Raw genomic sequence first — 26612 nt, forward strand, 5'->3', positions numbered from 1 at the left:
AATAAAAATAAAAAATAAGAAAGTCAAAAATTATATATTTTTAATCTTCAAGAATAATTAATTATTTAAATAATATCTATTTATAAAAATTGGCATTTCTACACTCACCGAGGATGTAGCCCGAGATATTCTCCCTGATAAGGCCATTTGGTGTTTTTATTATATATATTCTTAAATATCTTTTAAAAAAAATGCACAATATCATTAAAAAATATTTTCTTAGTCACCAAATTAAAAACAAAATGAATTATAAAAAATATATCGATGGCCCAGGCATTTTCCTCAAAGAAAAGGTGTTCCAGTGAGCCAAAAGATTAGAGGACTGATAGGTGCACCGGATCCCGTGCCCCAAGTATCCAAATTCCAAATCCTACTTGTAATTATTAATTTCGTTGATTTCCTCAAAAAGTGAAAAAAAGATACAAATTTATGATTGCTACTTAATTTACTAGAGTGGCTCTAAAGCCACACATGGGATTCCAATCGGGTTCTTGACATAGCAAAATTTCTTTTTCTTTTTTTTTTCATGTATTACTTTTAAATATTTTTTTTTAAAAAAATACAACATTATTAAAAATATTTCTTTAATTACTAAATAAAAATAAATAAAACCCTTTTGAGATCCTCATCGGGATCCTCCATCTAAAAGAGTAGCAATTCTCTTTACTAAAAGTGTCCAAATTCATAATATTACAATATTTTTACCATGGCATGTTTTGGGAGGATTATGAATTAGAAAACAAATTAGTGGTGCTGAAAATATGAAAGGTGTAAAATAATATACTTGCCTTTCTTCGAATAGACTGCTGGCAATCAAACTAGTTTGTTCTTCCAAAGCGAATGTATAGTGCTATTCAGGTTATTCTTCCAATCGGTTTGTGATTTATCTCCTCTTGTTGTTGCTTGGACACCTTTTAGCTTTGGTGCGCTTAGAACTCCGTGACTGAAAGTTTTCATCCCAAGGCATTCTCTTACAAATACTTCTTCCAAATATGGGAACATAATAGAATAACTTCATGAGCAAAAGCTTGTGAAGTTTGGTAAGCAATCAAATTTTAAGCAAGTCAATTTGCTGAATGTAATCACCACTTTGGCTTGATCATCCCCCTTCGCCATAATTTCTGTTATTCCTTCGCATGAGCTTACACTCATTTTTCTGAGCTGCACCAAGCTTTTGGCTGTTGGGTATGTTATTAAATGGATCAATCCATTACAACTCAATATCTCAAGATCTGTCAAATTGTGGAAACATACCGAGGATGGCACTAAACTTTTCAATTTGTGACATTTTGACACTGCTAGAATTTCCAGTACTTTATGAAAAACTAGAGATTCCTGGATGTCTTCTTTCCACAAATGTGTCAGCATTCGTGCTTTAGACACCCTAAGCTCTTTTAGTTGTGGGAGTAACATGGCATGATTACTTGGCCCAATAAATTCTTCAAACGGGAATATTTCATGCCAATCATTACAGCTCACAACAAGTTTCTCCAGATTCTGTAAACTTTTTAGTAAATTAGATGGAAAAATAGCTGATGTATCATGGTTGCATTGCACCTCTAGAACTTTTAAGTTGCAAAAGGACTCTATAAACAACTGGTCATGCCATGTGGTCATGTCATGAAGATTCGATCTCAAGACCTCCAATTTTGGAAATGTACCCTGTAAAAGATCAATCAAAGTTAGCATTCATTTTTCTTGAGAACTGTGTATTATGGAACTTTCTCGAAAGAGGGAAGAATACAATATGACTCATGCTATTTCAAAAAGTTAATTGATTGGCATCTTACCTCTTCAACCAAGAAAAGAGGATGTTGAATGGAACTCTCAAGTAGACACTGTTGACTTGTTTCTTGAAATCTTGAGAATTTAGAAGCAAATATGCTAACTTGGTCACATCCCCACGCTCTCAATTCTTTTAACACTGGCAATTCTAAATTATAAGCCCTCGGGGAAATCCACTTGAGTTTTCGCAATGCCTCGAGTGCCAGAGAAGTTAGTTTAGGGAACACAAGTCTCCGTTCTGCTTCTTCCTCATCAACAATGACCTCAACCCCGCAACCCAATACCACAAGAGATTCCAATTCCGTGAGAGTTCTGGCCATGGAAGCTGGAAAGAGACATTCCATGCTCTCGCACCCGACGACATGTACACGACGTAGATTTTGAAAACTCAAAATATCACGAGGATCCTTATTCGATATGTGCTTCAACTTTGGCAAATGATCCAAATATAAGTGCTTCAATTGTGTGACTGTTATAACATTTGTTTCTTGAAAACTAGGCCCTTGTAGGTCAAACACTTGTTTTAGAGAACTGCAATGGACTACATTCAGCAACTCTAGACTCTGGAAGACTTTAAACATATGAAATGGAAAGATGCTATTAAGATTTGCACAATATTCAACACCCATGTTCTGAAGTTTGCAAAAGGAACCTTCTACAAATTGGGTATTCCATATAACTTTCATGTCATCCATGTGGGTGATTATCAGTATTTCCAAACTAGGGAATGCGACCTGTTGGAGTAGAATTCATCCAATAAGAGTAAAAAAAGTGACAAATCTAAGCATGCATCATAACTTCACATAAATCAATATATATATATATATATGTATATATATATATATGTATATATATATATATAACATGACTAGTTGAGGCTATTACCTGATCTTGATCAACCAAGAAAAGGGGTTGGTGACTTGAGATATTGCTTTGTCGACTTTCTTCAAGTGTCTCTTGAAAGCTCATGTATTCTGAAGCAAATATCTCAATTTTTTGACATCCACCCACCCATATCACTTTCAATAATGGCCATTCTGAAGTGTACACTCCTGGATAAAACCACTTGAGTTTTTCCAGCCCATCAAGATGTAGTATACTCATATGAGGGAACACAAACCTTGGTGTTTCTTCTTGATCTCCTCCTCTTGCGACAATCTCCTCAATCCCACAATTGCATATCTTAAGAATCTCCAATTGCGTGAGACTTGTAGCCACCAAGACTGCTGGAAATAAACTTTTCAAGCTCTCACAAAATTTAACCTCAAGTAAGTGAATATTGCAAAAGGAATTTGCTGCGACTTGGTCATGCCATATGGTTATCAAGTTATCCATATGTGAAATTGCTAACTTCTTCAAGCTTGGGAATGCTATCTGTGAATTCAACCCAATTAATGTGTTAACATATTATATATTCTCATCCACCAAAGCATCTATTTGATTAATTTTGATCTCTTTTAGCCATGACATCCAAATTAACAAGAAACTGAAGTGTTGCAATCCAAAATAAAATGCCAAATAGAAACTCAGTAAATCCAAACTAGAGAATGCGACCTATAGGAGTAGGATTTATCCAATAGGTGTCAAAATAATGACGAATCTAAGCAAGCATCATAACTTTACATAAATCAATATAACATACCAAGTTAAAATGGCAAAAGATTTAGAAGTTTATAATCACTTCTCGAGTTTTTCATCCACAAAAATAAATTATTCTAGTTGAGAGGCTATTACATCTACTACTCAAATGTGAACATCTTAAAAGACTTGTTGAGAGCCTATTACCTGATCTTGATCAGCCAAGAAAAAGGGTTGGTCACTTGAGATCTTGCTTTCTCGACTTTCTTCAAGTGCCTCTCGAAAGCTCATATATTCTGAAGCAAATATCTTAACTTTTTTACATCTATTCACCTCAATGTATTTTAATGATGGCCATTCTGAAGTATGCACTCCTGGATAAAACCACTTGAGTTTTGACAGCCCGTCAAGATTTAGTGTAGTCATACGAGGGAACACAAACCTTGGTGTTGCTTTTTGATCTCCTCCTCTTGCGACAATCTCCTCAATCCCACAATTGACTATATGAAGATCCTCCAATTGCCTGAAACTTGTAGCCACCGAGACTGTTGGAAAGAAACTTTTCAAGCTCTCACATCCCTCAACATAAATTTGACGTAGGTTTTGAAAACTGCAAAAGGACTCTGCTGCGACTTGGTCGTGCCATATGGTTATCAAGTTATCCATATGTGAAATTGCTAACGTCTCCAAGCTTGGGAATGCTACCTGTGAATCCATCCCAATTAATGTGTTAACATATTATATATTCCCATCCACCAAAGCATTTATTTGATTAATTTTGATCTCTTTTAGCCGTGACATCAAAATAAACAAGAAACTGAAGTGTTGGAATCCAAAATAAAATGCCCAATAGAAACTGAATTATTTTTTGATAATTTAGTTAATTTTTACATTAAGCAAACTCTTTTTTCCACACTGTTTATTGATGATTTGATCGGTACTCAGGCAAACAAACCCCAAGTTATGGAGTGTTCAAGCATTCTTATCTCCGTTGGCTGAAAATCTCTTTGTGGTATATACTTCTATCTCTCATATTAGATCCAAACAAACAAAAGTTGATAACTGTGGATTATAGATTTCAACCACTTGAATAAAATAAATAGTATTAAAATTTTGTTGATTGGCTCCAAAACTTTGAATATTTTTTTGTCCAGGAAATAGTCATACAAAGTATCACAATAAATATAAGATGTGGCAAAAAGAGTACCATCTTGTCATTAAGTTTACAATGTGACCAAGAATTAGAACAACACTAGATAGATCTAGGGGATGTTAGGATTACAAATTTGGCTTATAAGTTTCTTTCATAGTTATATTTGAAGTTGCATGCTTATGATAAAATATGACATTATAATTAATTATCAAGTTTGATGCAGGTAAATTTTGCTCAATTTTGTGGCGCTTTACTATTTTCAAAATTTATGAGTAACCTTTTCTTGCTGTATGTAATGGCAACATATATCCATTCACAAATTCAATACTTTAACTATTACAACTAGTTAGGTTTTGAAGCAATATCAGTTCTAAGACTTCTACCTTAATTACGAGAGATTAATTAAGCTTTTTTTACCTCATGAACCATGAAAAGGGGTTGCTGAGTAGAGATCTCATGCCGGCTCTCTCGAAGTGTTTCTTGAAAGCTCAGAAGCCCATATGCAAATATGTCAACTTTCTGGCATCCTTCTACCCATATCTTTTTTAGCATTGGACATTCTAAAGTATGCACTCCTGGGTAAAACCACTTGAGTCGTAGTAGCCTCTTAAAAGTTAGGAGAGTTACTTGAGGGAACACAAACCTTTCTATTGTATCTTCTCCCCCTTCATCTTCAACAATTTCCTCCACCCCACAATCTATCATCTCAAGAGTCTCCAATTGCATGATACTTTTAGCAACAGAGGCTGGAAAGAAACTTATCAAATTCTCACATTCACGAGCCCATATTTGTTTTAGATTTTTAAAGCTGAAAACTCCTTTGGGGTCTTTACTCCACACATGCTTCATTTGTGGAAGACAATCCAACTTCAACTCTTTCAGCTGCATGGTGATTACAGCTTGATTTTCATTAACATTTAGCTCTTGCAATTCAAATACTTCTTGTAGTGAACTGCAACCACCTACAACAAGTTTCTCTACACTCTGGAATCTTGTCAGCATATCAGATTGAAAGATGCTCACAAGGTTTTCACAAAGTTCAACTCTTATAAATTCTAGATTGCAAAAGGAATTTTCCACAAATTGGTTCTGCCATATGTGTTTTAGGTAATCCATGCGAAGGATTCCCACTCCCTTCAAACAAGGGAATGCAACCTGTAAAGTTAATCCCATATATCAATGATATAATATACCTGACCATAATATCTCACATAATAGAGGAACTAATACGTAGCTAGGATCTAAAATGATATTTATCCATGTAAAGGCAAAAAAGTTGGCTAGGATTAGATGAGTGAATGATAAGGCTTATCTTATCATATTATTTATTATTGTTGGATGAATGTAAAAATAATTATTGATTTATATCTAAACAATGTTGAGTCTATCTAGAAATGTTAGGAGTTGTTTAGATAAGTCCCTGAAGTCAAAATCGAGTTCTGATAGCATTACACTTATCCAAAAGAAATCTGAACAGAGTTTAGTCTATATCAGAAGAAGTTATCATGAAATGTTAGCAGTCCGTTGGAACGCGTTTTCGCGTCTGTTGCTAACCGTCAGCAGAGTCCTACTGCAACTAGAACTCTTTTCAGATCTTCTATTTAAAGGGGATTCGGTTTTGTATCTCTTCAAGGACTTCAAGCCACGAATTTTACAGAGGAGATTTTGTGTGCTTATGAGAGAAAATTCACTTGAGAATTTTCATGAGATTTTTCATATCTTCTTGAGTGTGATCGTGCTTTGAGTGCGAAGCAACATCGATTGGGTTTCAGCCTTTGGAGTTCCAGAAGAGAGGTCAACATTTGAAGATCGCCAGAGGTTCTGGCTGCTACTGTGGTAGAAGACAAACGGGTCGTTTGTCTAGGCAAGTAAGAGAGTCGAATTGCAAAGGTTTTGTAATTGATTATTATTTGTAATTGTTCTTCAAATAATAAGATTGACTTTCCTGGGTTTGGCTGCCCCGTAGGGTTTTACCTTTAAAGAGTTCTTTAAAGGGTTTTCCTTCGTAACCAATCGTTGTGTCTTGCAAGTTTGATTATTTATTTTAAAGTATTTGATTCATTTCATAATCTTTATAATTGAGATCTAACTTATTTGTTCAAAGAAATTGGTAGACAATTTCGTGGTTTTACATGGGTACATTGGGAATTTCAATTGGCATCAGAGCGTGGTTCACTCTTTCGAGTGTGATCCGTGCCCCTGCAATATGTCATCATTGACTGCCCCACCGCACTTCAATGGTGAAAATTATGCATATTGGAAAGTACGCATGCGAGCCTTTCTCAAATCATTGGATGAGCGAGTGTGGAACGCGGTTGTACGAGGTTGGATTAGACCAGAAACAAATATTGATGATTGGACGAAAGAAGAAATCACCAACTGTAATTGGAATAGCAAGGGGCTGAATGCTATATTCATGGCTGTATCTCCAGAAGAATTTAAGAGAATCTCCATTTGTGAGATTGCTAAAGAGGCATGGGATATCCTGGAGGTTACACATGAAGGAACAAAAATTGTGAAGAACTCAAAATTACAATTGTTAACTTCTAAATTTGAGGAGATTAAAATGCTGGAAGAGGAAAGTTTTAATGATTTTTATTCTAAACTAAATGATATTGTGAATTCCAGGTTTAATCTTGGAGAAAAGGTGGAAGATTCAAGAGTTGTAAGAAAGATTCTAAGGTCTTTACCTGAAAGATTTCGACCCAAAGTTACTGCAATTGAAGAAAGTAAAGATCTGGATGCAATAAAGGTAGAAGAACTGGTAGGTTCTTTGCAAACATATGAATCTTCACTTCCTCAAACAAGAAAAGGTAAGTCCATTGCTTTAAAGACTATAGAAGAAAATTATAAAAATATTTCTGATGAAGAAAGTCTGAATGATGAAGAGATTGCTTTACTTGCTAGAAAATTCAGAAAGTTCATGTTTAATAAAGAAAATGGTAAACAAAAACGAGGAAAAAATGTTTTTGCTAAGAAAAATGAATCTGAAAATTGGAAAAAAGAAAAAACTGAGAAAAAGGATAAAGTTCAATGTCATGAATGTTCTGGGTATGGTCATATAAGAGTTGAATGTCCAAACTTCAAGAAAAACAAAGGGAAAGCATTGAATGTCACACTTAGTGATATTTCAGATTCTGAAAGTTCAAACTCATCCTCTGATGATGAAAATTCTTTTATGGCTTTCTCTACTATTGTGAATGATTTTCCTGATATTACACTGACAAAATCTGAAAGTAGTTGTGAGTACAATGATTCAAATGTATCAATTGTTGAGGCTGATCAAGAACTGAGTTTACAGGAGGCTTACAATGATGTGTGTGAAGAAGTGATCAAATTAAAGAAACTCAACAAGAAGTTGTATAAGAAGTTCACTGATATGGAAAGTGAGAAAAACAACATGTCTGAAGCTTTAAAAGTCTCTGAAAGTGAAATAGCCAGGTTAGAAAATCGAAATATTGCACTAGAAAAAGAATTGAAAAAGGTTGAAGAAAAAACAGCAACACAAAAATTAGAAGAAATGTTGAGTTTTCAAAAAATGAATAGTGACAAAACTGGTCTAGGGTACACGACTTCTAAAGGAAAAGAAAAATCTGCCTCATCATCCGCTGCTACAACCTCCAAATGTATTGTTTTTGTTAAAGGAAGTCAAGGTAAGAATTTTCAAAATCATGCTGAACTTAAGCCAGTTTATTCAAAAAATCTGCATGATAAATTTATCTCTACATGTCATAAGTGTGGAGTAATAGGTCATATAAGACCACATTGTTTTAACATGAATCAAGTGCAGAAATTTGAAGGAAAAAGAAAAGAAAAGAGCCTACAGACTCAAGTTGATGACATAAGCCAACAAATGAATCTAATAAATCTTAAGCTTGGGGAACTAGCAGATATTTGTCTTCAAAACAAAGAAAAACACAAGTCAATACTCAAGACAAAATGGGTGAGAAAGAAAGATGCAGTATGTCTTGTTGCTCACACAACACTGAAATCAAAGGAAGATTGTCTGTGGTACCTGGACAGCGGCTGTTCTAGGCACATGTCTGGAGACAAAAACTTATTCAAAAAGATTGAAACATCTCATGGAGGCACCGTGACCTTTGGAGATGGGAGCAAGGCTGTCATAGAAGGGAAATGGAGTATTGAAATACCAGGACTACCTGTGTTGCATGATGTTTTATTTGTTAATGGTCTGAAAGCTAATTTACTTAGCATTAGTCAGTTTTGTGACAATCACTTTTCTGTGCAGTTTTCAAAAGATGCGTGCAACCTATATGATAAAGGTGGAGAATGGGTCTTAAAAGGTACTAGAACTACAGACAATTGTTATGGAATTTCTCCAAAACCATTGGAGAAATGTCATAGAGTCACACTTGATGAAGCTGAATTATGGCATCAACGCCTTGGGCATATTAATTTTAAAAATTTGTCAAAAATCTCAAAAAGAAAAATTATTGATGGACTGCCCAAGGTAATAAAAGTGAAGAAAATAGTGTGTGGAGCATGCCAAGAAGGAAAGCAAACTAGAGCTCAACACAAGAAGATTTCTCATATTCTTACCTCTCGGCCTCTTGAGCTATTGCATATGGATTTGATGGGTCCAACACAAACTGAGAGTCTTGGAGGAAGAAGTATATCATGGTGATTGTAGATGATTTTTCAAGATTCACATGGATAATGCTCTTAAGAGAAAAATCTAAAGCTTTTGATCTTGCCAAAAAGCTATTCAAGAAACTACAAATAGAGAAAGAAGTTTCTATCTCTAGAATACGCAGTGATCATGGTCGAGAATTTGAGAATACTAATTTTACTTCTTTTTGTGATGAACAGGAAATACACCAAGAATTTTCTGCACCTATCACTCCACAACAAAATGGAGTGGTGGAAAGGAAAAATAGAGCAATTTAGGAAATGGCACGAACAATGTTAAGCAACAAGAAGATGGCTTTATAATTTTGGGGCGAAGCTGTGAATACAGCAAATCATATCTTGAATCGAGTGGTTCTAAGACCCGGCACCAATCAAACCCCTTACGGTTTGTGGAAAAATAAAAGGCCTACGGTAAAGTATTTCAGAATTTTTGGTAGCAAGTGTTATATTTTGAAAGACAGAGAAAACAATCATAAATTTGAAAGCAAAAGTGATGAGGGATTGTTTCTTGGCTATTCCTCCAATAGTAAGGCTTATAGAGTTTACAACTTACGTACACAATCTGTTATGGAATCAATTAACGTAGTTGTGGATGACATTTCAGTAGAAACTACCATGAAGGAGCTTGAGAATATGAAGGAACTGGGGCATACCAGTGGAGAAGACTCACAAGTGCAAAATGAGGAAGATAATATAGAGGAAACACCACAAAATCCATAAATCAAAGAACCTTCTTCAAGAATCACTCAAAATCATCCTAAAGAAAACATTCTCGGTGAGCTAGATGGAGGTATGAGGCTTAGAAGAAGAGTACTAAATCAGGTTTCTTTTGTGTGTTATTTGTCACAGGTTGAACCCAAGAAAGTCGAGGAAGCACTAAATGATGAAAGTTGGGTCAACGCCATGCATGAAGAACTCCATCAATTTACTAGAAATGATGTATGGGAGTTAGTTCCTAAACCAGAAAATTATAACATAATTGGGACTAAGTGGATCTTTAAGAACAAATCCGATGAGCATGGTACTATTGTGAGAAATAAAGCAAGGCTGGTTGCACAAGGTTACACACAAGTAGAAGGGATTGATTTTGATGAAACATTTGCTCTTGTGGCCCGGCTAGAATCTGTTCGCATTCTACTAGCACTTGCCTGTCATCTAGACTTCAAATTATATCAAATGGATGTCAAGAGTGCCTTCCTAAATGGAGTGTTACAAGAAGAAGTATATGTCAACCAACCAAAAGGATTTGTTAATCATCTCTACCCTGAATATGTCTACAGGTTGAAGAAGGCGCTGTATGGACTGAAACAAGCACCTCGAGCTTGATATGAAAGGTTAACTGCCTACTTACTTGATCATGACTTTGTTAGAGGACAAGCTGATAGGACTTTGTTCATAAGAAGATCAGGTAAACAACTCTTAATTGCTCAAATATATGTTGATGATATTGTTTTTGGAGCAACACTTGAATCTCTTGCTTATAACTTTGCAAATGAAATGAAATCTGAATTTGAGATGAGTATGATTGGTGAGTTAAATTTCTTCTTGGGTATTCAAGTAAAACAATGTAAAGAAGGAATATTTATTTCACAATCTAAATATGCAAGAGATCTTGTAAAAAAATTTGGAATGGAAGGAAAAAGCAATGCTCAGACTCCCATGAGTACTTCAGTGAAAATCAGCAATGACTCCACAGGTAAAAATATTGATCCCACTCTTTATAGAAGCATGATAGGAAGTCTTTTATATATTACAGCAAGTAGACCTGATATAGCTTTCAGTGTTGGTGTATGTGCTAGATTTCAAGCTAATCCTAAAGAATCTCATCTTACTGCAGTAAAAAGAATCATAAAATACCTTAATGCCACTGTTGATTATGGGATATGGTACTCAAAAGACACTAATCTTACACTTGTTGGCTATTCGGATGCTGATTGGGCTGGGAATGCTGATGATAGGAAGAGTACTACGGGTGGGTGTTTTTATATAGGTGGAAATCTTGTAGCTTGGATGAGTAAAAAGCAAAATTCTATTTCTTTATCTACTGCTGAAACTGAATATATAGCTGCAGGGAGTTGTTGTACACAGCTATTATGGATGAAAAAAATACTTGATGATTATGGTTTTTCTCAAGACACTATGACAATATATTGTGATAATTCAAGTGCTATAAGTATTTCCAAAAATCCTGTCCAGCATTCTCGAACCAAGCACATTGATATTAGACATCATTTTATAAGAGACTTGGTTGAGTCTAAAATAATATCCTTGGAACATGTGCCTACTGAACATCAACTGGCTGACTTGTTTACTAAACCTTTGGATGGACTTAGATTTGAGTTTTTACGAAAAGCTATTGGTATATGTGATCCCAAGTGAGAGTTTTCTATCATGCTAGTTTAGGATATTTTCTTCCAGATTTTTTTTCTTTCTTTAAAAGCATGAATGTTTCAGTTTTTCTTTTTTTTTTTAAAAAAAAATATATAAAAAAAATAAGAAATAAAAATTTATAAAAACAAAACTGGGTTGTGTATTTTCTTTAAGGTACATGTTTGTTACATCACAGTTTGAGCATGTATGGAATTGCTTTCAAAAATTTTCTGATCTTATGTATTACTCCTCTTTGTGCAGTTCTCTGTAAGTATACTAACCCTATAGGTCTTTTTGGCAAAGTTATTCTATAATGCACTGTGAGGAACCTATATGTAAGCATCCTATAATTAATTTTTTTTAAAAAAGATGCTCATCAAAGAGGGAGTTCATGCCTTGAATTGACTAATACTAGTTGAACCTAGTACTTCTTTAAAGAGCTCTCTTCTTGCCAAACACAAAGAGTGATCCATATAGAAAAAGTCGGTATCTATTCATTGCGGAAGAAGACAAACACCCTACACGGATCTATCACCTTGAGTTCTTACAGAGAAAATCGTTGCTCCAATCATTATGGAAAAAGATGAGCAACCAACATGAACAAAGGAGGTGTACAAACTAGTGTTTGGAGGAGATGCTTATGTATCTAGGCCCTAGCATAAAGTTTGACTTTTAAGGTCAAGAAACAAACTCTTGAGAGCATCTTTATAAAAAAATTTATCTTTCTTTGAACAAAGGTATCAAAAATAACACAAAAGAGAGCAACAAAAAAAAAAAAGGGGGAAGCTCATAACATGCTATGATATAAGTATACTCACTCACACACTCACATGAACTTTGGCATTACTGATTCTATGAGGAGTGAACATCCAAAAAGGGACTGTTGCAAACATGAGTGTGTTAAGGATTATTGAATTTTGTTTGTATATTCTGACTTGATTAAACTAAGATGATTTTAGGCATGTTATCTTTTTTTTATATATTAAACAAAACAAAACAAAAAAAAACAAATCTTTTTATAATAAAAAAAATAGTTTTCTTTTTCGGTTTCTTTGTTCTGTTGTTCCTTTTTATTTAAAAAAAAAAAGAAAAAGAAAAAAAAAAGGGTTCCCAGTGTGTTGCATACATATATCGGGTCTTTTATGTCTAAGTGTAGAAGTCCTAATAGGACTCTTTGGTCCAGCACGTGCACCGGGGGGGGGGGGGGGGGGTCTTCTTTTAAAACCCTTTAGCATACCTCTTGGCCTTTGTCACCTACACTCAGCCCGATCCTCATAAGCATCCCCTTACCCATTTTCACGGCAGCTTGCTTCCTTCCCCCAATCCTCCATACACGGTGCTCTTTTCACTCTCATTCTTCCTCATTCCATCTTCACGGTAAGTATTCTTGGATCCTCTGTTTTTTTTTCTCTTCTTTCCTTCTCTCCAGTTTCGGTATGTTGATCTCTACAGTTTTTTTGAGAAGGGTTTTATTTTTTATTTTTGAATCTTGGTTGTTTGGTTGAGCTGCACTACTCGGAAATGGGTTGGTTGTATTGATTCTTCCCATTATATACATGTATTGAGGACAAAGCTCCATTGCACATGGATTCTCTGTTTTTATTCTCCACGGGTGCACACCAAGTGTTTGTGTTTTTTCCTGACTCATGTCTATTTTGTTTTGGGGACTTGTTAGGATGGCTCTTTCTTATCTATACATAGTAAGGTTTTATGCACATATTGTTTTTGGGTTGTTATCAACGTTCTAACTTATAATAATAATAAAAAAAAACCCAAACCACCCTTTAATATCATGTTTTGTTTTATCTATTCTTATCCTCTAAACAGTTTGAAAATTTTCTTTCTAAACTTGATTCTTGTACTGATTCAGATGAGATTCAAAGAACGGGCAAAACGCAAAAAGTTCACTACTCCGGTGCCATCCGAGCACTCTTCAAGTGAGGATGTCCCATCACTTGAACCAATGCAATTAGGCGACACTTCCGCCCCTCCTCCATCTCCATCACCATCTGTGCCTGTGCCCACAGAAGCACCTACTGATCGCTTCACCTCCATTGAAGCCGAGAATGCTTATAGAAATATATTTTCCAAGAGACCCGTCTTGGGTGAACGGGAGGTAAGCATCCATGACTTTCCTTCGGATGACTTTCAAATTATCCGCCATATATTCATTGAAAGAGGCTGGGAGAAGCTCACTCATGCCCTTCCTACACTTTGTGTTGAGGTGGTCCGGGAATTTTATTCCAATATAGCCCACTTCAATTTAGATGATCATAGCATCATCTCTACTGTTCGCGGGATTCAGATTGAGGTATCTCCTGCTATTCTCCGCAATCTATTTACTCTTCCTGAGGTGGAATCCCCTCTATACCCATATAAGGGCATGGGCGCCCCAACTAAGACTGCAATGCGCAATCTGTTTGTTGGTCTCACTGGCCCCAAATGGACTGCCAAGACACACAGACTGCCTCTTCACAATATGCTTCCTCAGTATCGGCTCCTGGCCAAAATAGTCTTGACCAATCTCTGGCCTATTAGTCGTCACACTGAAATTTCCCTAGAAAGAGCTTATTTTCTGTATGCTCTTGCTACTGGTGTGTCTATTGATTTTCCACGACATGTCATTGATATTATTCATTGTTCACATGTGGAAAAAGAGTTAAATCTCCCATTTGGAAGTCTAATTACTAAATTGGTCATGATTGCAAAAGTGCCACTTCGAGCAAATGAACCCACCATGAAGCTGCCAGGGCCTATTTCTGCCTTAACCGTGGTTAAATCAGCAGCTGTCATCACCAAGAAGCGCCCCCTCACTACTGAGTCAGCATCCTCTCCACCTGAACCATCCATCCCCACCTCTCAACTTCTTGAGCAAATCTCTTTGTTATCTCAGAAGATGGATAGCTTCACAGCTAAGTGGGAGGCCAGTCAGTCCAAGTTGGAGCAACAATTGGCTGCAGTACGCTCTGATTGTGTACAAGCAAATGATCGACTAGTTCAACTGTCCTTGGATGTCCAACACATTATGGCAAGCGTAGCAGATTCTGACGAGGAAATATAGACCTCCATGGCTGATTGTTGACAAAAAGGGGGAGAAAAGTTTGAGGGGGAGCAGCAGCATCAAAGGGGGAGTACAATTGAAAAACTTATCATTTTTTTTTGTTGTCCAGTTTAGTTTTTTTTTTGGGACTGTAATGCAGATACAATTTGACATGTATTTTGATTAGGCTAACTGACCATTCTGGTTTTATTAAATCACAACTCTTTATAATCTTCTATACTTTTTGTGATTTGATAGTTGACATATTTTCAAGGAATTTACATTCATCAAACTGGTTTCGTCATCAATCCGCCAAAGGGGGAGATTGTAAAGGCAAAAAAGTTGGCTAGGATTAGATGAGTGAATGATAAGGCTTATCTTATCATATTATTTATTATTGTTGGATGAATGTAAAAATAATTATTGATTTATATCTAAACAATGTTGAGTCTATCTAGAAATGTTAGGAGTGGTTTAGATAAGTCCCTGAAGTCAAAATCGAGTTCTGATAGCATTACACTTATCCAGAAGAAATCTGAACAGAGTTTAGTCTATATCAGAAGAAGTTATCACGAAATGTTAGCAGTCCGTCGGGACGCGTTTTCGCGTCTGTTGCTAACCGTCAGTAGAGTCCTACTGCAACTAGAACTCTTTTCAGATCTTCTATTTAAAGGGGATTCGGTTTTGTATCTCTTCAAGAACTTCAAGCCACGAATTTTACAGAGGAGATTCTGTGTGTTTATGAGAGAAAATTCACTTGAGAATTTTCATGAGATTTTTCATATCTTCTTGAGTGTGATCGTGCTTTGAGTGCGAAGCAACATCGATTGGGTTTCAGCCTTTGGAGTTCCAGAAAGGAGGTCAACATTTGAAGATCGCCAGAGGTTCTGACTGCTACTGTGGTAGAAGACAAACGGGTCGTTTGTCTAGGCAAGTAAGAGAGTCGAATTGCAAAGGTTTTGTAATTGATTATTACTTGTAATTGTTCTTCAAATAATGAGATTGACTTTCCTGAGTTTGGCTGCCCCGTAGGGTTTTACCTTTAAAGAGTTCTTTAAAGGGTTTCCCTTCGTAACCAATCGTTGTGTCTTGCAAGTTTGATTATTTATTTTAAAGTATTTGATTCATTTCATAATCTTTATAATTGAGATCTAACTTATTTGTTCAAGGAAATTGGTAGACAATTTCGTGGTTTTACAGGGGTACATTGGGAATTTCAATCCACAAAAAAATAAAAGGAAAGAAAGGAGCCTGACATTACCTCTACAGTGAAGAGAGGTTGCATAACAGTTAAAGGCCTCTCCACTGCATTCGTTTGAATGATCTCTTGGATGGTTGTTGCGCTTGAACTTATAGGATTAAATATAAATGTCACTAATTTAGGGCAATGGTCTATCGACAGGATCTCCAAGGACGAAAATTGGATGTTACATCCTATGCAGAATCTTTTGAGGTTTGGGAGATCTGTTAGCCTCAAGCTTTCTAGTCCAGGGAACACCTCCGTAATTTCGCTAGCTTTTGCAATTTCTTCTAGGACTAATACCTCTTCCATAGCCTTACAGTCCGATATGTGAAGATGTTTGAGATGCACCATAAATCTAGCTGTAGAGAATGATAGCAGATATTTTATATTACAAGAGCCCTGCACCTCCAAGTTTGACAAATTCTGAAACCTCGACATTGCTTCCATGGTGGTTAATCTGTGCCTTGCCCGATGTTGGTTGTGATGTGTCTCTTGCAACTGTACTGAGGATAGTTCCAATGTTTCCAAGTTGGGGAACACAATCTGAAACAACATTTAATTTTTTTTCCATCAAAATTTTTATTTTTGTTATGGTTCTTCATTTGAACCTTGAGAAAATAACAAAATTAAAATGGAGTGTGGCTTTTAGCATTATTCTTTGACACATGCTGTGTGTGTGGAATTATTACTTTGGAAAATAAACTTCACCTAGCATACCTGTTCGTGTAGAATTGGCATGTAAAAACCAAGTGTGTCCTCTGAAACGATTTCTCCAGCATCAGTTGCGAATGAATTTTTTGTTCTTAAGAAGCTTATAAGCTTTGGAAGATGCTCAAGTGCCGAGTGACGTAGTTGAGGGAAAAAGATCATATCTGTGTCTTCTATTTCGCCTTCTTCTTTCATGACTATTGCACCCATGATGCTGCATTCTCTTATCTGCAATTCTTGGAGATGTGAAAGGCCCCTTACTACGAATGATGGGAAGACAAATTTTAGTTTTTCACAATTTTCCACTTTTACAACTCTCAAGTTACAAAAGGATGTTGAATGAAGTTGGCCATGACAAATATCTTCCAAACCAGTCATATTTTTCAGAAGGAATGTCTCCAAGGCAGGAAAGGAAATGGTCGAGATATGCATCGGAGAGCTAATGATATATTTGATCTCGTCATTATTTTGTATATGAAGATGCTTCAGTTGTTGAAAACCTTCTCGATCTAATTCATGTAGAACACTTTTAACACCCTTTAACTCATCTAAATAAAGACATTCTACTCTATTCAACAACATCTTTATTACAACCTCTGATTGAAAGCTTGTCTTTAACTTGAGTTTTAACATTCTTGAGCATCCATGCTTATCAGACCAGTCCCAGACTTCTCCTACCAATATGTTGTATCTTTTTAATTTCCCAAACCGCTCGCGTAGATCTTTTGGAAGCATGCAGGCATCTTGAATATGTATCTCCAGAGTAGTCAAAAGTAACATATACTTTAGCTCACCAAGGTTAGCATTGTTTGATCTTTCAGTGAAGAGTCCTTCAGCCTCCCATTGAACAAAGCTATTTTCCATATACAATTCTTCTAATTCCACCAAGCTAGATAGGATATTAGGTGGAATCACTTCAAGTTTGGAACAATTGCTCACATCGAACAACCGCAAACAACTCAACAAGCCTATTTCTCTTGGTAATGTTGAAATGTCAGAATGAAGAAGACTAAGAACTACTAAATTCTTAAGTTCTCCAATCGCAGATATGTCTCCTAACTTACATTGATCAAGGCACAATGTTTGTAGGTTTCTAAGAAGAAGAAGTGATGAAGGAAGTGATGAAAGTTTCATTGCCGTCAAAACCAAAACTTTGAGCTTTTTTGTCCCTTGAAAGAAAGTGTCTGGGATTGGTAAAGAACGATCTCTGCCATTGATAGAAAGGAAACTTAATTCTGGACATTCTAGTTCATTTGGAAGTTGATGATGAATATCTCCACCACGAATAGAAAATGCCTTGCATCTTTTTAGTGCATCCATATCTGGCCATTCTTTGGGCCCTCCATCATCACCTATGAAAAGCATACCATAATCCCTTAAAGCAATTAACATAGCAACATCACGAACAACGTCGTGCATACGACAAAACTGAGAGTCATGAGGAAAGTCTTGCAACAGACAAGAGTCTTTCAAGCTACGTAATATTCTATATAGTCTATTCCTCGCATCTTCCAATGTGTTAATTCCATGAAATAAACCCAAACCATAACAGTATTTCACCAAGTCCAGACGGTCAATGTCGAACTCCATTCTAGCACAATGCACAAATACATATTGAATCTCCTGACTTTCAAGATGTCTAAAACTCAACTCTATACAAGAGTATATAGTTGACTGCATTTTTGTGAGATGTTCGGGAGCAGGATGCCGTAGTTGCTGTAAGGCATCCTTCCATTCACATAAATCCTTATTATTTAATGCCTTGGAAATTGTTACAAGTGCAATAGGCAAACCTCCACACTCTTTAGCTACCTCAGTTATTGTACATCATAAATTGGGGTCTTTAACAAAATCAACCGCCATCTTCTTAACATGCATTTGAGAAGATAATAAATCGCGTTGTCTGGATACCGGCACTACTTTGCATCCCTTATAAGGATCAATTCCTATTGCTTCCAAATCAAATTTCTCCCATATATCATCTAGGATAACAAGTATCCTTTTTTCCTTTGTTGTTAACCTCTCCCGTAGACGACTTGCTCTTCCGGGCTGTATTGTCTCCTTATCAAACGTGAGATCTACCATGTCTACGATTTCTCCTTGAATTCGTCCTAGGTCTGGGCTTTGCGTCACATCTGACAGAGCCACCTCATTGAATAGCTTATCTTCCTTGACTTTACATCCCTTACAAGGATCAATTCCTATTGCTTCCAAATCATGTTTCTGACATATATCATCTAGGTTAACAAGTGTCCCTTTTTCTGTTGTTGTTAACCTCTTCCGTAGATGATTCGCTCTTCCAGGTGTTGACTCCGCATCAAGCTTGAGATCTAGCATGTCTGCGATTTCTCCTTGAATTTGTCTGATCGGGTCTTGGCTCTGTGTCACATTTGCCCAAGCCACCTCATCGAATAGCTTATCTTCCTTGACTTGCCTGGCAACTTCTCTCATCAATGTAGTCTTTCCCACACCAGGCATCCCCCATAAACCAATCACGTTGATATTAGCATCTTCGAGTGCCTCCTTATGTCCCTTCACAGTTGGCATTCTTGACACAAACTCCATGCAATCCATGTTTATTGGAGTCACCATTTCTTGCGAAGTAGGACGATAGGAAACTCTATTGAAGTTTCCACTTTTAAGAAGTTCATCAATATCACCCCCCATCTTCTTTGCCTCCCGGCTTAATTGATGTCGATGTTTCAAGTTTAGGCATGCCGCATTAGAGCTTCTCGTACCTGCTTCTTCGATTTCACGAAGTCTCTTGGTGGCCAATTCTGTAATTCGATCTACATCTGTCAACCACTTGCTAACATCAGAATAAATTTTCTCACCATTGTTTGAAGCATCATCAACGGATTGTTTCACCCTTTCTTGAGCATGTTGCAACTTCTCTTTCTGATTCTCCAAATTCTTTATGTTGTTGTTGTATTGAAATGAATAGCATAACCACTGTCCAACAGGTGCAACAGTGTACTTTACTATTGTCTCCGCAATTAAAATAACAATCTCCATTCTTGGTCCAGTGGTTTTTTGCCCGACCTCTTTTGCTTTTTTTTGGGGGGGGGGGGGGGGGGGTTTGGATTTTTGTGCAAGTATAAAAGCAACCAAATACCTATTGTATCAACTAGAGTTAAGAAAAGCAAAGATGGAGAGAAGAGAGAATAGGAAAATCAAGATAGATCGGACTTTGGCAGAGAGAGTACTTCAGAGGAAAAATGAGTCCAACAGCCTAAAGAGGGAGAGGCTTTCATTTCACAAGATGATGAGTGAATATTAGTAGCAACCAATACACCTTAAGGAAGAACAAAGAAATGATGTGGTCACCCAAAGTCGATGACAGATCCTCCAAGGAGTAAGTTGTGTGCTGAGCATTCAAATTTGTGTACACATTAGGAGCTGGTAAGATTATAAAAGTAGTCACTACAATAAATTTTGAAAACCAAATTGGAAATATGACTGACAGATAATGGTTGAAAAATAAACCTTTACAACCAATAAATAAAATGAGAAAGAGAAAGAAAAGAAAATTGAGTTTTGTGCAAGTAAAAAAGCAACGAATTAACTATTGTACCAACGAGAGATAACAAAAGTAAAGATGGAAAGAAGAGAGAATAGGAAAATCAAGATAGATCGAACGTTGGTAGTGAGAGTACTTCAAGGGAAAAATGAGTCCAACAGGCTAAGGAGGGGCGAGGCTTTCATTCCACAAGATGATGAGTGAATATTAGTAGCAAGCAGTACACCTTGGAAGAACAAAGAAATGATGAGTGAATATTCCCAAAGTCGGTGACAGATCCTCCAGGCAGTACGTTCTGTGCTGAGCATTCAAATTTGTATACACATTAGGAGCTGGTGGAAAAAGCAAACCTTTACAACCAATAAATAAAGATAAAAAAATAAAAAAAAGGTAAAAAAGAAGCATGAAAGACTGAAAATGATAATAACCCACCAAATTAAGGTCTATTTCAAGTTTCTATAGTGAAACTATATCAACTTATCTTATTTAATAATTATAATTTTTATAAATTTTTTAAAAAATACAATACATAATTTAACTTTTTTAAATTTTAAAATAAAAATAATATTTTAATAATATTTTATTAAAATTTCATTTCAACTCACCATCCAAACTAGGCCAAAATGAGTTTTGATTTGATTTTTCACTATGACAAGTCGTTAGTGTCCATCGTTGGCACCATTGTGGCCCTTGTGAGTGTCATGCTATTTGATAAAGAAAAATTATACTCATCATCTTCATATCATACACTACATATAATTTTTTTTCTTTTTTTTTCCCCTTACCAAATGTGTCTGATGTATAAATAATAAGTAGAAGAAATCAATTAGTTTATGAAATATAAAACAAAAAAAATTAAAAAACTTTTTAAAAAATAAAAATAAATGTGGTGTGTGGTATGTGGGGATGATCTTCTTTCTTACACAAATTTTTGCTACTCATCATCCCCACACACCACACATTACACTTATTTTTTTGTATTTTATTTTTTAAAAATATTTTCTAATATCTAAAAAAAAGTTCTAATTTTTTCTAATATCTACACACCACCACAAGTATTAATATCTAATTTTTTTTTTCTATAATTTCTCATATATAAAGATATAAAGTGTGTATACACTAAAGAACGGCCCCGGGTGCGTTAGCCTCGGGGTGCACATAACATAATGATTTAAATAAAAAAAAAAATGAAAAAGTCAGTAACTTATTTGTCTGGAAAAAGAAAATACAAGGTTAAAGAAATGGAAAAGATCAAGATAAAAAAATCTAAATTTTAGCAAAGTATGAGCATTTGTCTGCATCTATATTAGATTATCTATTTACTATCTACATAATAATAAAATATTCTTAATTTTATTTTTTAATTTTTATTTTTATCACATTTTATAGTTCTACTAATTAAAATATTAGTAATAATCATATTCTAATCAAATTACTAATATTAAATATTAATATTAATAATAATTATATTCTAATTAAATTAATAATTAATATTATATATTGAGTGTTTTAAGTATTTTATTAGTTAAATTTATTTAAAGTTGAATTTTACAATGAGAATGCTTTAAAGCGTTTCTGTTATAAAGAGTAAAGTCATTTTAATTTTTTTATTTAAAAAAATTGAAAGAAAAAGAAAGAAAAATGAGTACACTATCAAAACAAAAAGGACATAAAAAAAGACGTCAATTCATGTGCACCGTGGGGCCATTAGGGGCCTTTTGATAAAACATAATCATTCGTTAAATTCTACAATGGAGCTACACGTCAAATGATCAATGGTCTTAACGGTCTTTTAGTAAAATAGGACTTAATAGACTTGACAGAAACACAAGAAAAGTTAACGGAAAAATAATAAAATTACTATTCGATAGCCACTTATTATAATAGAATATATATTCACAAAATTGTTACTCGTTTGTCTTGCTATATATTTTTTGACCTTTTGCTTTATGAAGCAAATATATAGTATATTTTGGCTGATTTTTTTACAGCACTATGTTTTAAGAATCCATCTCTTTGTCCTCAAATGCCCAATCATAAATTAACTCCGTTTTACTATTGGCTCGAGAGAAAAATTAATGCACTTAATAATTTTTTTCGTGGGTCGTATGATTTCAAGCCTTTTTGCACTCTAGATATCTGTTAGGAAAGTTGTTAGAAAGAAACTCATAAACGTAATCATCATTCCTAGTTAACTGGAGTAATAATACAGTTTTTAATATATAATTGCATACTTTAATATATATACTGTATTTAGTATGGCTCTACCTTTTTATGATAGTATTAACTTTTGTAATTCTTTAGAGTTGTTCTTCTTCCAAACTCTCCAATAAATTCTAAAGAGATATCGTATGTAGATTTAGGTCCTGTCTACAAAATTTCATATTGGTCATGATCCATGTGCAAACCTTTATCGAAACTTTGATGGGTCTCATGACATACTTAGTTTTGTCATTTGGTCACTCATTTTTCTACCCTACTTTATTGATTAGATGTTGATATATGAGAAGTCAAACTAATTGATATTATTTAAAAAAAACAATACCCACAAGACATTAAGATGAGACGATGATAATGGATTATCATATAAATTAGTTAACAAGGGTCAGGACCAGCATGATTAGGCTAAAATTCTCTCACACTCTCCAACAACCTGTTCCTCCCCTGTTCAAACAGGGTAGTTTTGACCGATGATCCACCTAATAATCTATTAGTCTTTTCTAAAGACTAAGCCACCAGCGTACATAACAGCATCCATCATCATTCCAATCCTCAAGTAGAACATCTATGAAAACTTATCAGATTATAATCAAACAAGAAACATTCACAACATACATACAACATATCCTGTTCGGATGCAGACCAGGTAAAATCTTCATTAAACGCTCTAACTGACCAAGCATAAAGACTGCAGAAGTGAAAGTAGATGTTACTCATACCGAGTTATCAGCTAATCAACTAACGGAAATGGGTAAAGTCGGGTGCAAATCAACAGTTAATGTTATAGCAGCACTGTGTGGAAGAGTTCTCAGCCCACATCTTTGACCACGAACCTGAGCCAAAAAATAGAAACAAAAACTCAGATTAGAACAGGAGCACCACACCAGACAACCAAAATGATCAATACAGCTTCCATCTACTTTTGTTTTTCCCAATAATCACACTTAGTACTGATCCTGCCAACCCAAAAACAAAATTTAATCGACGATCTACCACACAAACCCAAACTAGCATCTCATAAAATCAACCCACCTAGTCGGATAAAATCACAGTGTTGTCCCTTACCTTCAACCAGTGTTGTTTGGTGCTTGTAGAAAAAGATTCCACCATCCAATCTAAAACAGAGAGCGAGCGAGAGAGAGAGAGAGAGAGAGAGAGAGAGAGAGAGAGAGAGAGAGAGAGAGAGAGAGCTGCAAGAGAGAGTGAGTTCTAAGAGCTAGCTGAGAGTGTTGAGAGAGTGAGACAGAGTGAGAGAGAGAGAGAGCGACGAGTATGAGAATTCTGAAGGGATCACCAGATTTGGGTCCTAATTATAGAGATGTACATAATTAGAAGCACCTACGTTCGTACCTCTCGATGCCCAACCACGATTGATCCATTACCAATCATATTATTATTGTCAATTGATTATACCATGCCATAATAAAATGATATGACCGAGTTTGAAATGAGATGAGATAGAACGTGATGCTCTAAAATGTGAAGCAAGCTCTTAAAGCTTATCCAGATGCCCTTCTTGATGCATGCATTACCAAGGGTTGAGATCGAACGAACGTGCTCTAAAAAGTGCAGCTAGCTAGCTTTTCATGCTTAAGCACTAAGCTAATTCTACATGCACGACGTTACACTCTATGTTGGTGGAATATATCGTTGTTGCTGTTAACAAACTCAGAAATAATCACGAAATTTCTTATATTTTACATTGGGCTTTTTGAATTTAACCAAATCTTTAGTATTCAGCTTAATTGTTTATGTTCGGGTGATCAATAGTGAAGAAAAAACATTACATACATACATTAATTTTAGAACAATGACAAAGTTATTTTTAATGTAATGAAATCATATTCATAAGAAAAATCAGTTTGAAATTCCTAAAACAAAAATATAGGAGAAAAAGTGAGGACAATGATACAATTACCCTCTATATGTGTTTATTCTTTTCAAAACAATCACTATAAAGTCAAAAACATGGTTACTCTTTATTTTAAACGTTCTTATACTTAATCATATAAAATAAATGATAAATTCTAAATAATTTTATAAATTAATCATTTACATAAAAATTATTTAAAATTCTAAAAAGTAATCTAGAATAATGCTTTTACAAAGGAACTTGGGAAAGAAAAGATAAGGCATCGGTGGACCACACGCTACTTTTTCTTTTTTTGGTACAAGGCAAACAACTTTTGAGTTGTACCCACATACATTCTAGGCCCGAAAACCGACACTATCGATGTGGTTTTGGTCAAAAATTGAAACCACACCGATAGCTTATAAACGGGGTGGTGCCGACCGAAACTGGCCGGCAAGGACAGAGAAAACCAGTGGTTTCTTACGGCCGGTACCAATCGGTTCCACAGTTGGTCCGTCGGTCGGTACCCATCCCCAAGATTTCACATTACAAATTCAAACTTCAAACCAAATCAACCAAAATACAACAAATTTTCGAATATCTATAACAAAATAAAAAATACATAACAAATTTGGAGGAGAGGACTAGGAGAATGAGAGAGCTGGCCTCGGCATAAAAGTGAACTGGTGATCGACTGAGACTGAGAGGAGAGATCTCAAGCCAAGCTTTGAGCAGCGTGAAGGAGGAGGGGAGGGAGTCGCTCCCCTGCTGCATGCTTTTGTGGTTGCACCGTCGTTGGAGGAGTTTGGAAGGGGTAGAGGGAAATGGGTGGTGATAGCGCTTGAAGAGAGAGAGAGAGAGAGAGAGAGAGAGAGAGAGAGAGAGAGAGAGAGAGAGAGAGAGAGAGAGAGAGAGAGAGAGAGAGAGGGGGGGGGGAGTGAATCGAATGAAATGGAGGAAGAGGGAGGAGAGGGGAGGGGAGGGGCAGCGGATCCTTTTTAAAATTTTTTTTCCCTCCAAACCCCAGGCCCAAAACGAGTACGTCGTTTCACTTAAATAAGTGAAACAACGTCATTTTTGTATAAGTATAAAATGAAAAAAAAATATGTTAGAACTGGTTAGCTGGTTCAACAGTTTTTCCCTGGGTTGGATCGAGACCGAATCGGCCAACGTCGGTTCTGCTTATTTTCCACCGCCGGCCGACCAGTTTCTTGCCAGTTTTAGTTTATTTCGTGCTCCGACGGCATGTCCAATCGGTTTTCGGCTAGTTTAGCCGGTTCTTGTACACCCCTAATACATTCTAATATGGCCCGTGGGCATCTAGTTCAATATACTTTTGAGGAAAGCCCATTTCCCTAGCAAGCTGTTAGTCAGGTCACCAAATTACACACCCGAGCAAACGTGGAAGACACAAACGATCGTGAAGCACCGGAATCAAACAAAGTACAAGCATAAAACTCATACAAACGGACTCTTCCTGAACCAAACACACAACCCATGAAATCCAAAAACAACGAAGAGACCAAATGCACCAAAAATTAAATCCAACTTAAAAAAAATTAAATTAACCCATACCTGTGATTACTCCAGCATCATGGGTCGCTGGTGCCTCATCATCCACCTCTCCGGGCGTGACAGCATAAACCCGGGCTTGCACTGCTTGTCTCGGGTTGGTTCTTCCACCGTGTCTACCTCCACGGCTTCCTTGAGCTCTGACGGGGCAATCCCGAGCAATATGTCCCACTTGGCCGCACCGATAACACTGGGGTCCGCTACTCGTCCGACACTCGCCCTCATGAGCTCTATTACAAGCCCCACAAACAGGCATACGTCCTCCCATGCGAACACTTAAGGATGCTTGAGGTCGAGTTCCGGTCCGCTGAACAAACTTCTGAGGCGAACCCGAGCTGCTTCCTTCACCAGAAAAACTCCGCCTCTTTTGCCCTGGAGGGGAGCCCATACTCAGATTATTTTCCCGCTCTATAAGGGTGGCCACATCCACTAACTCCTGAAAAGTGGATATCCGATGGCTGACCACCATACGGCGTATGTCCTGACGCAGCCCCTCCTGGAAACGATCTGCTCGCATCTCCTCAGTGGCGACAAGGTGAGGAGCAAACCGCTCAAGTTCTATGAACCTCCGGGCGTACAGCTCCACTGTCGCGCCCCCTTGGACCAGATTGGAGAACTCTCTTGCCTTTTGCTTCCTTACCGATGCGAGAAAGAAGCGGTCATTGAACTCCTTCTTGAAACGCTGCCAGGTCACCGCAGCGAAAGATCCCAGTTCAGATTCCAATAGCACCCTTTTGGTATCCCACCAATCAGAAGCGGTACCTTGCAAGAGATAGCTGGCGTAAAGTACTTGCTGTGCCTCAGTGCACCCACACACCTCAAAAGTCTTCTCCAGATCTTTGATCCATTTTCCAGCCTGAAGTGGATCCTCATTTCCAGTGAAGTGTGGGGTCCGATGCGCCAAGAAGCGCTCATAGGTGC

The 26612-nt window shown here is 36.4% G+C and overlaps 1 protein-coding gene across 4 annotated transcripts; it reads right to left on the reverse strand.

Moving 5' to 3' along the window:
* Nucleotides 1-643: 643 nt before the first annotated feature.
* LOC122317790 lies at nucleotides 644-23722 on the reverse strand. 4 transcript variants are annotated; one of them, XM_043134795.1, is made up of 9 exons: nucleotides 23333-23718; nucleotides 22987-23100; nucleotides 16537-20342; nucleotides 15838-16362; nucleotides 4934-5671; nucleotides 3571-4068; nucleotides 2671-3159; nucleotides 1791-2519; nucleotides 644-1662 (listed from the first exon to the last, which is right to left on the reverse strand). In XM_043134795.1, exons 3-9 carry the CDS (start codon nucleotides 18205-18207, stop codon nucleotides 1015-1017), a joined length of 5298 nt encoding a protein of 1765 aa, XP_042990729.1. In that variant the 5' UTR covers nucleotides 18208-20342; nucleotides 22987-23100; nucleotides 23333-23718; the 3' UTR covers nucleotides 644-1014. The 4 variants fall into 4 exon arrangements, with proteins under 4 accessions (XP_042990729.1, XP_042990728.1, XP_042990730.1 ...); XM_043134794.1 differs by having other exon boundaries at nucleotides 16537-20347; XM_043134796.1 differs by having other exon boundaries at nucleotides 16537-20379.
* Nucleotides 23723-26612: the final 2890 nt, after the last annotated feature.

The sequence above is a fragment of the Carya illinoinensis genome, chromosome 8, assembly GCF_018687715.1.
Source record: "Carya illinoinensis cultivar Pawnee chromosome 8, C.illinoinensisPawnee_v1, whole genome shotgun sequence".
In the NCBI taxonomy this organism is placed as follows: domain Eukaryota; kingdom Viridiplantae; phylum Streptophyta; class Magnoliopsida; order Fagales; family Juglandaceae; genus Carya; species Carya illinoinensis.

Coding starts and splice junctions, on each gene's coding strand:
- LOC122317790 (XM_043134795.1), bottom strand. CDS start 18,207: ATGCAGTCAACTATATACTCTTGTATAGAGTTGAGTTTTAGACATCTT. Junction 5,672..15,837: donor AACCTCTCTTCACTGTAGAG/GTAATGTCAGGC, acceptor TTAACTTTACAG/GTTGCATTCCCTTGTTTGAA. Junction 3,160..3,570: donor TCTTGGCTGATCAAGATCAG/GTAATAGGCTCT, acceptor TTGAATTCACAG/ATAGCATTCCCAAGCTTGAA.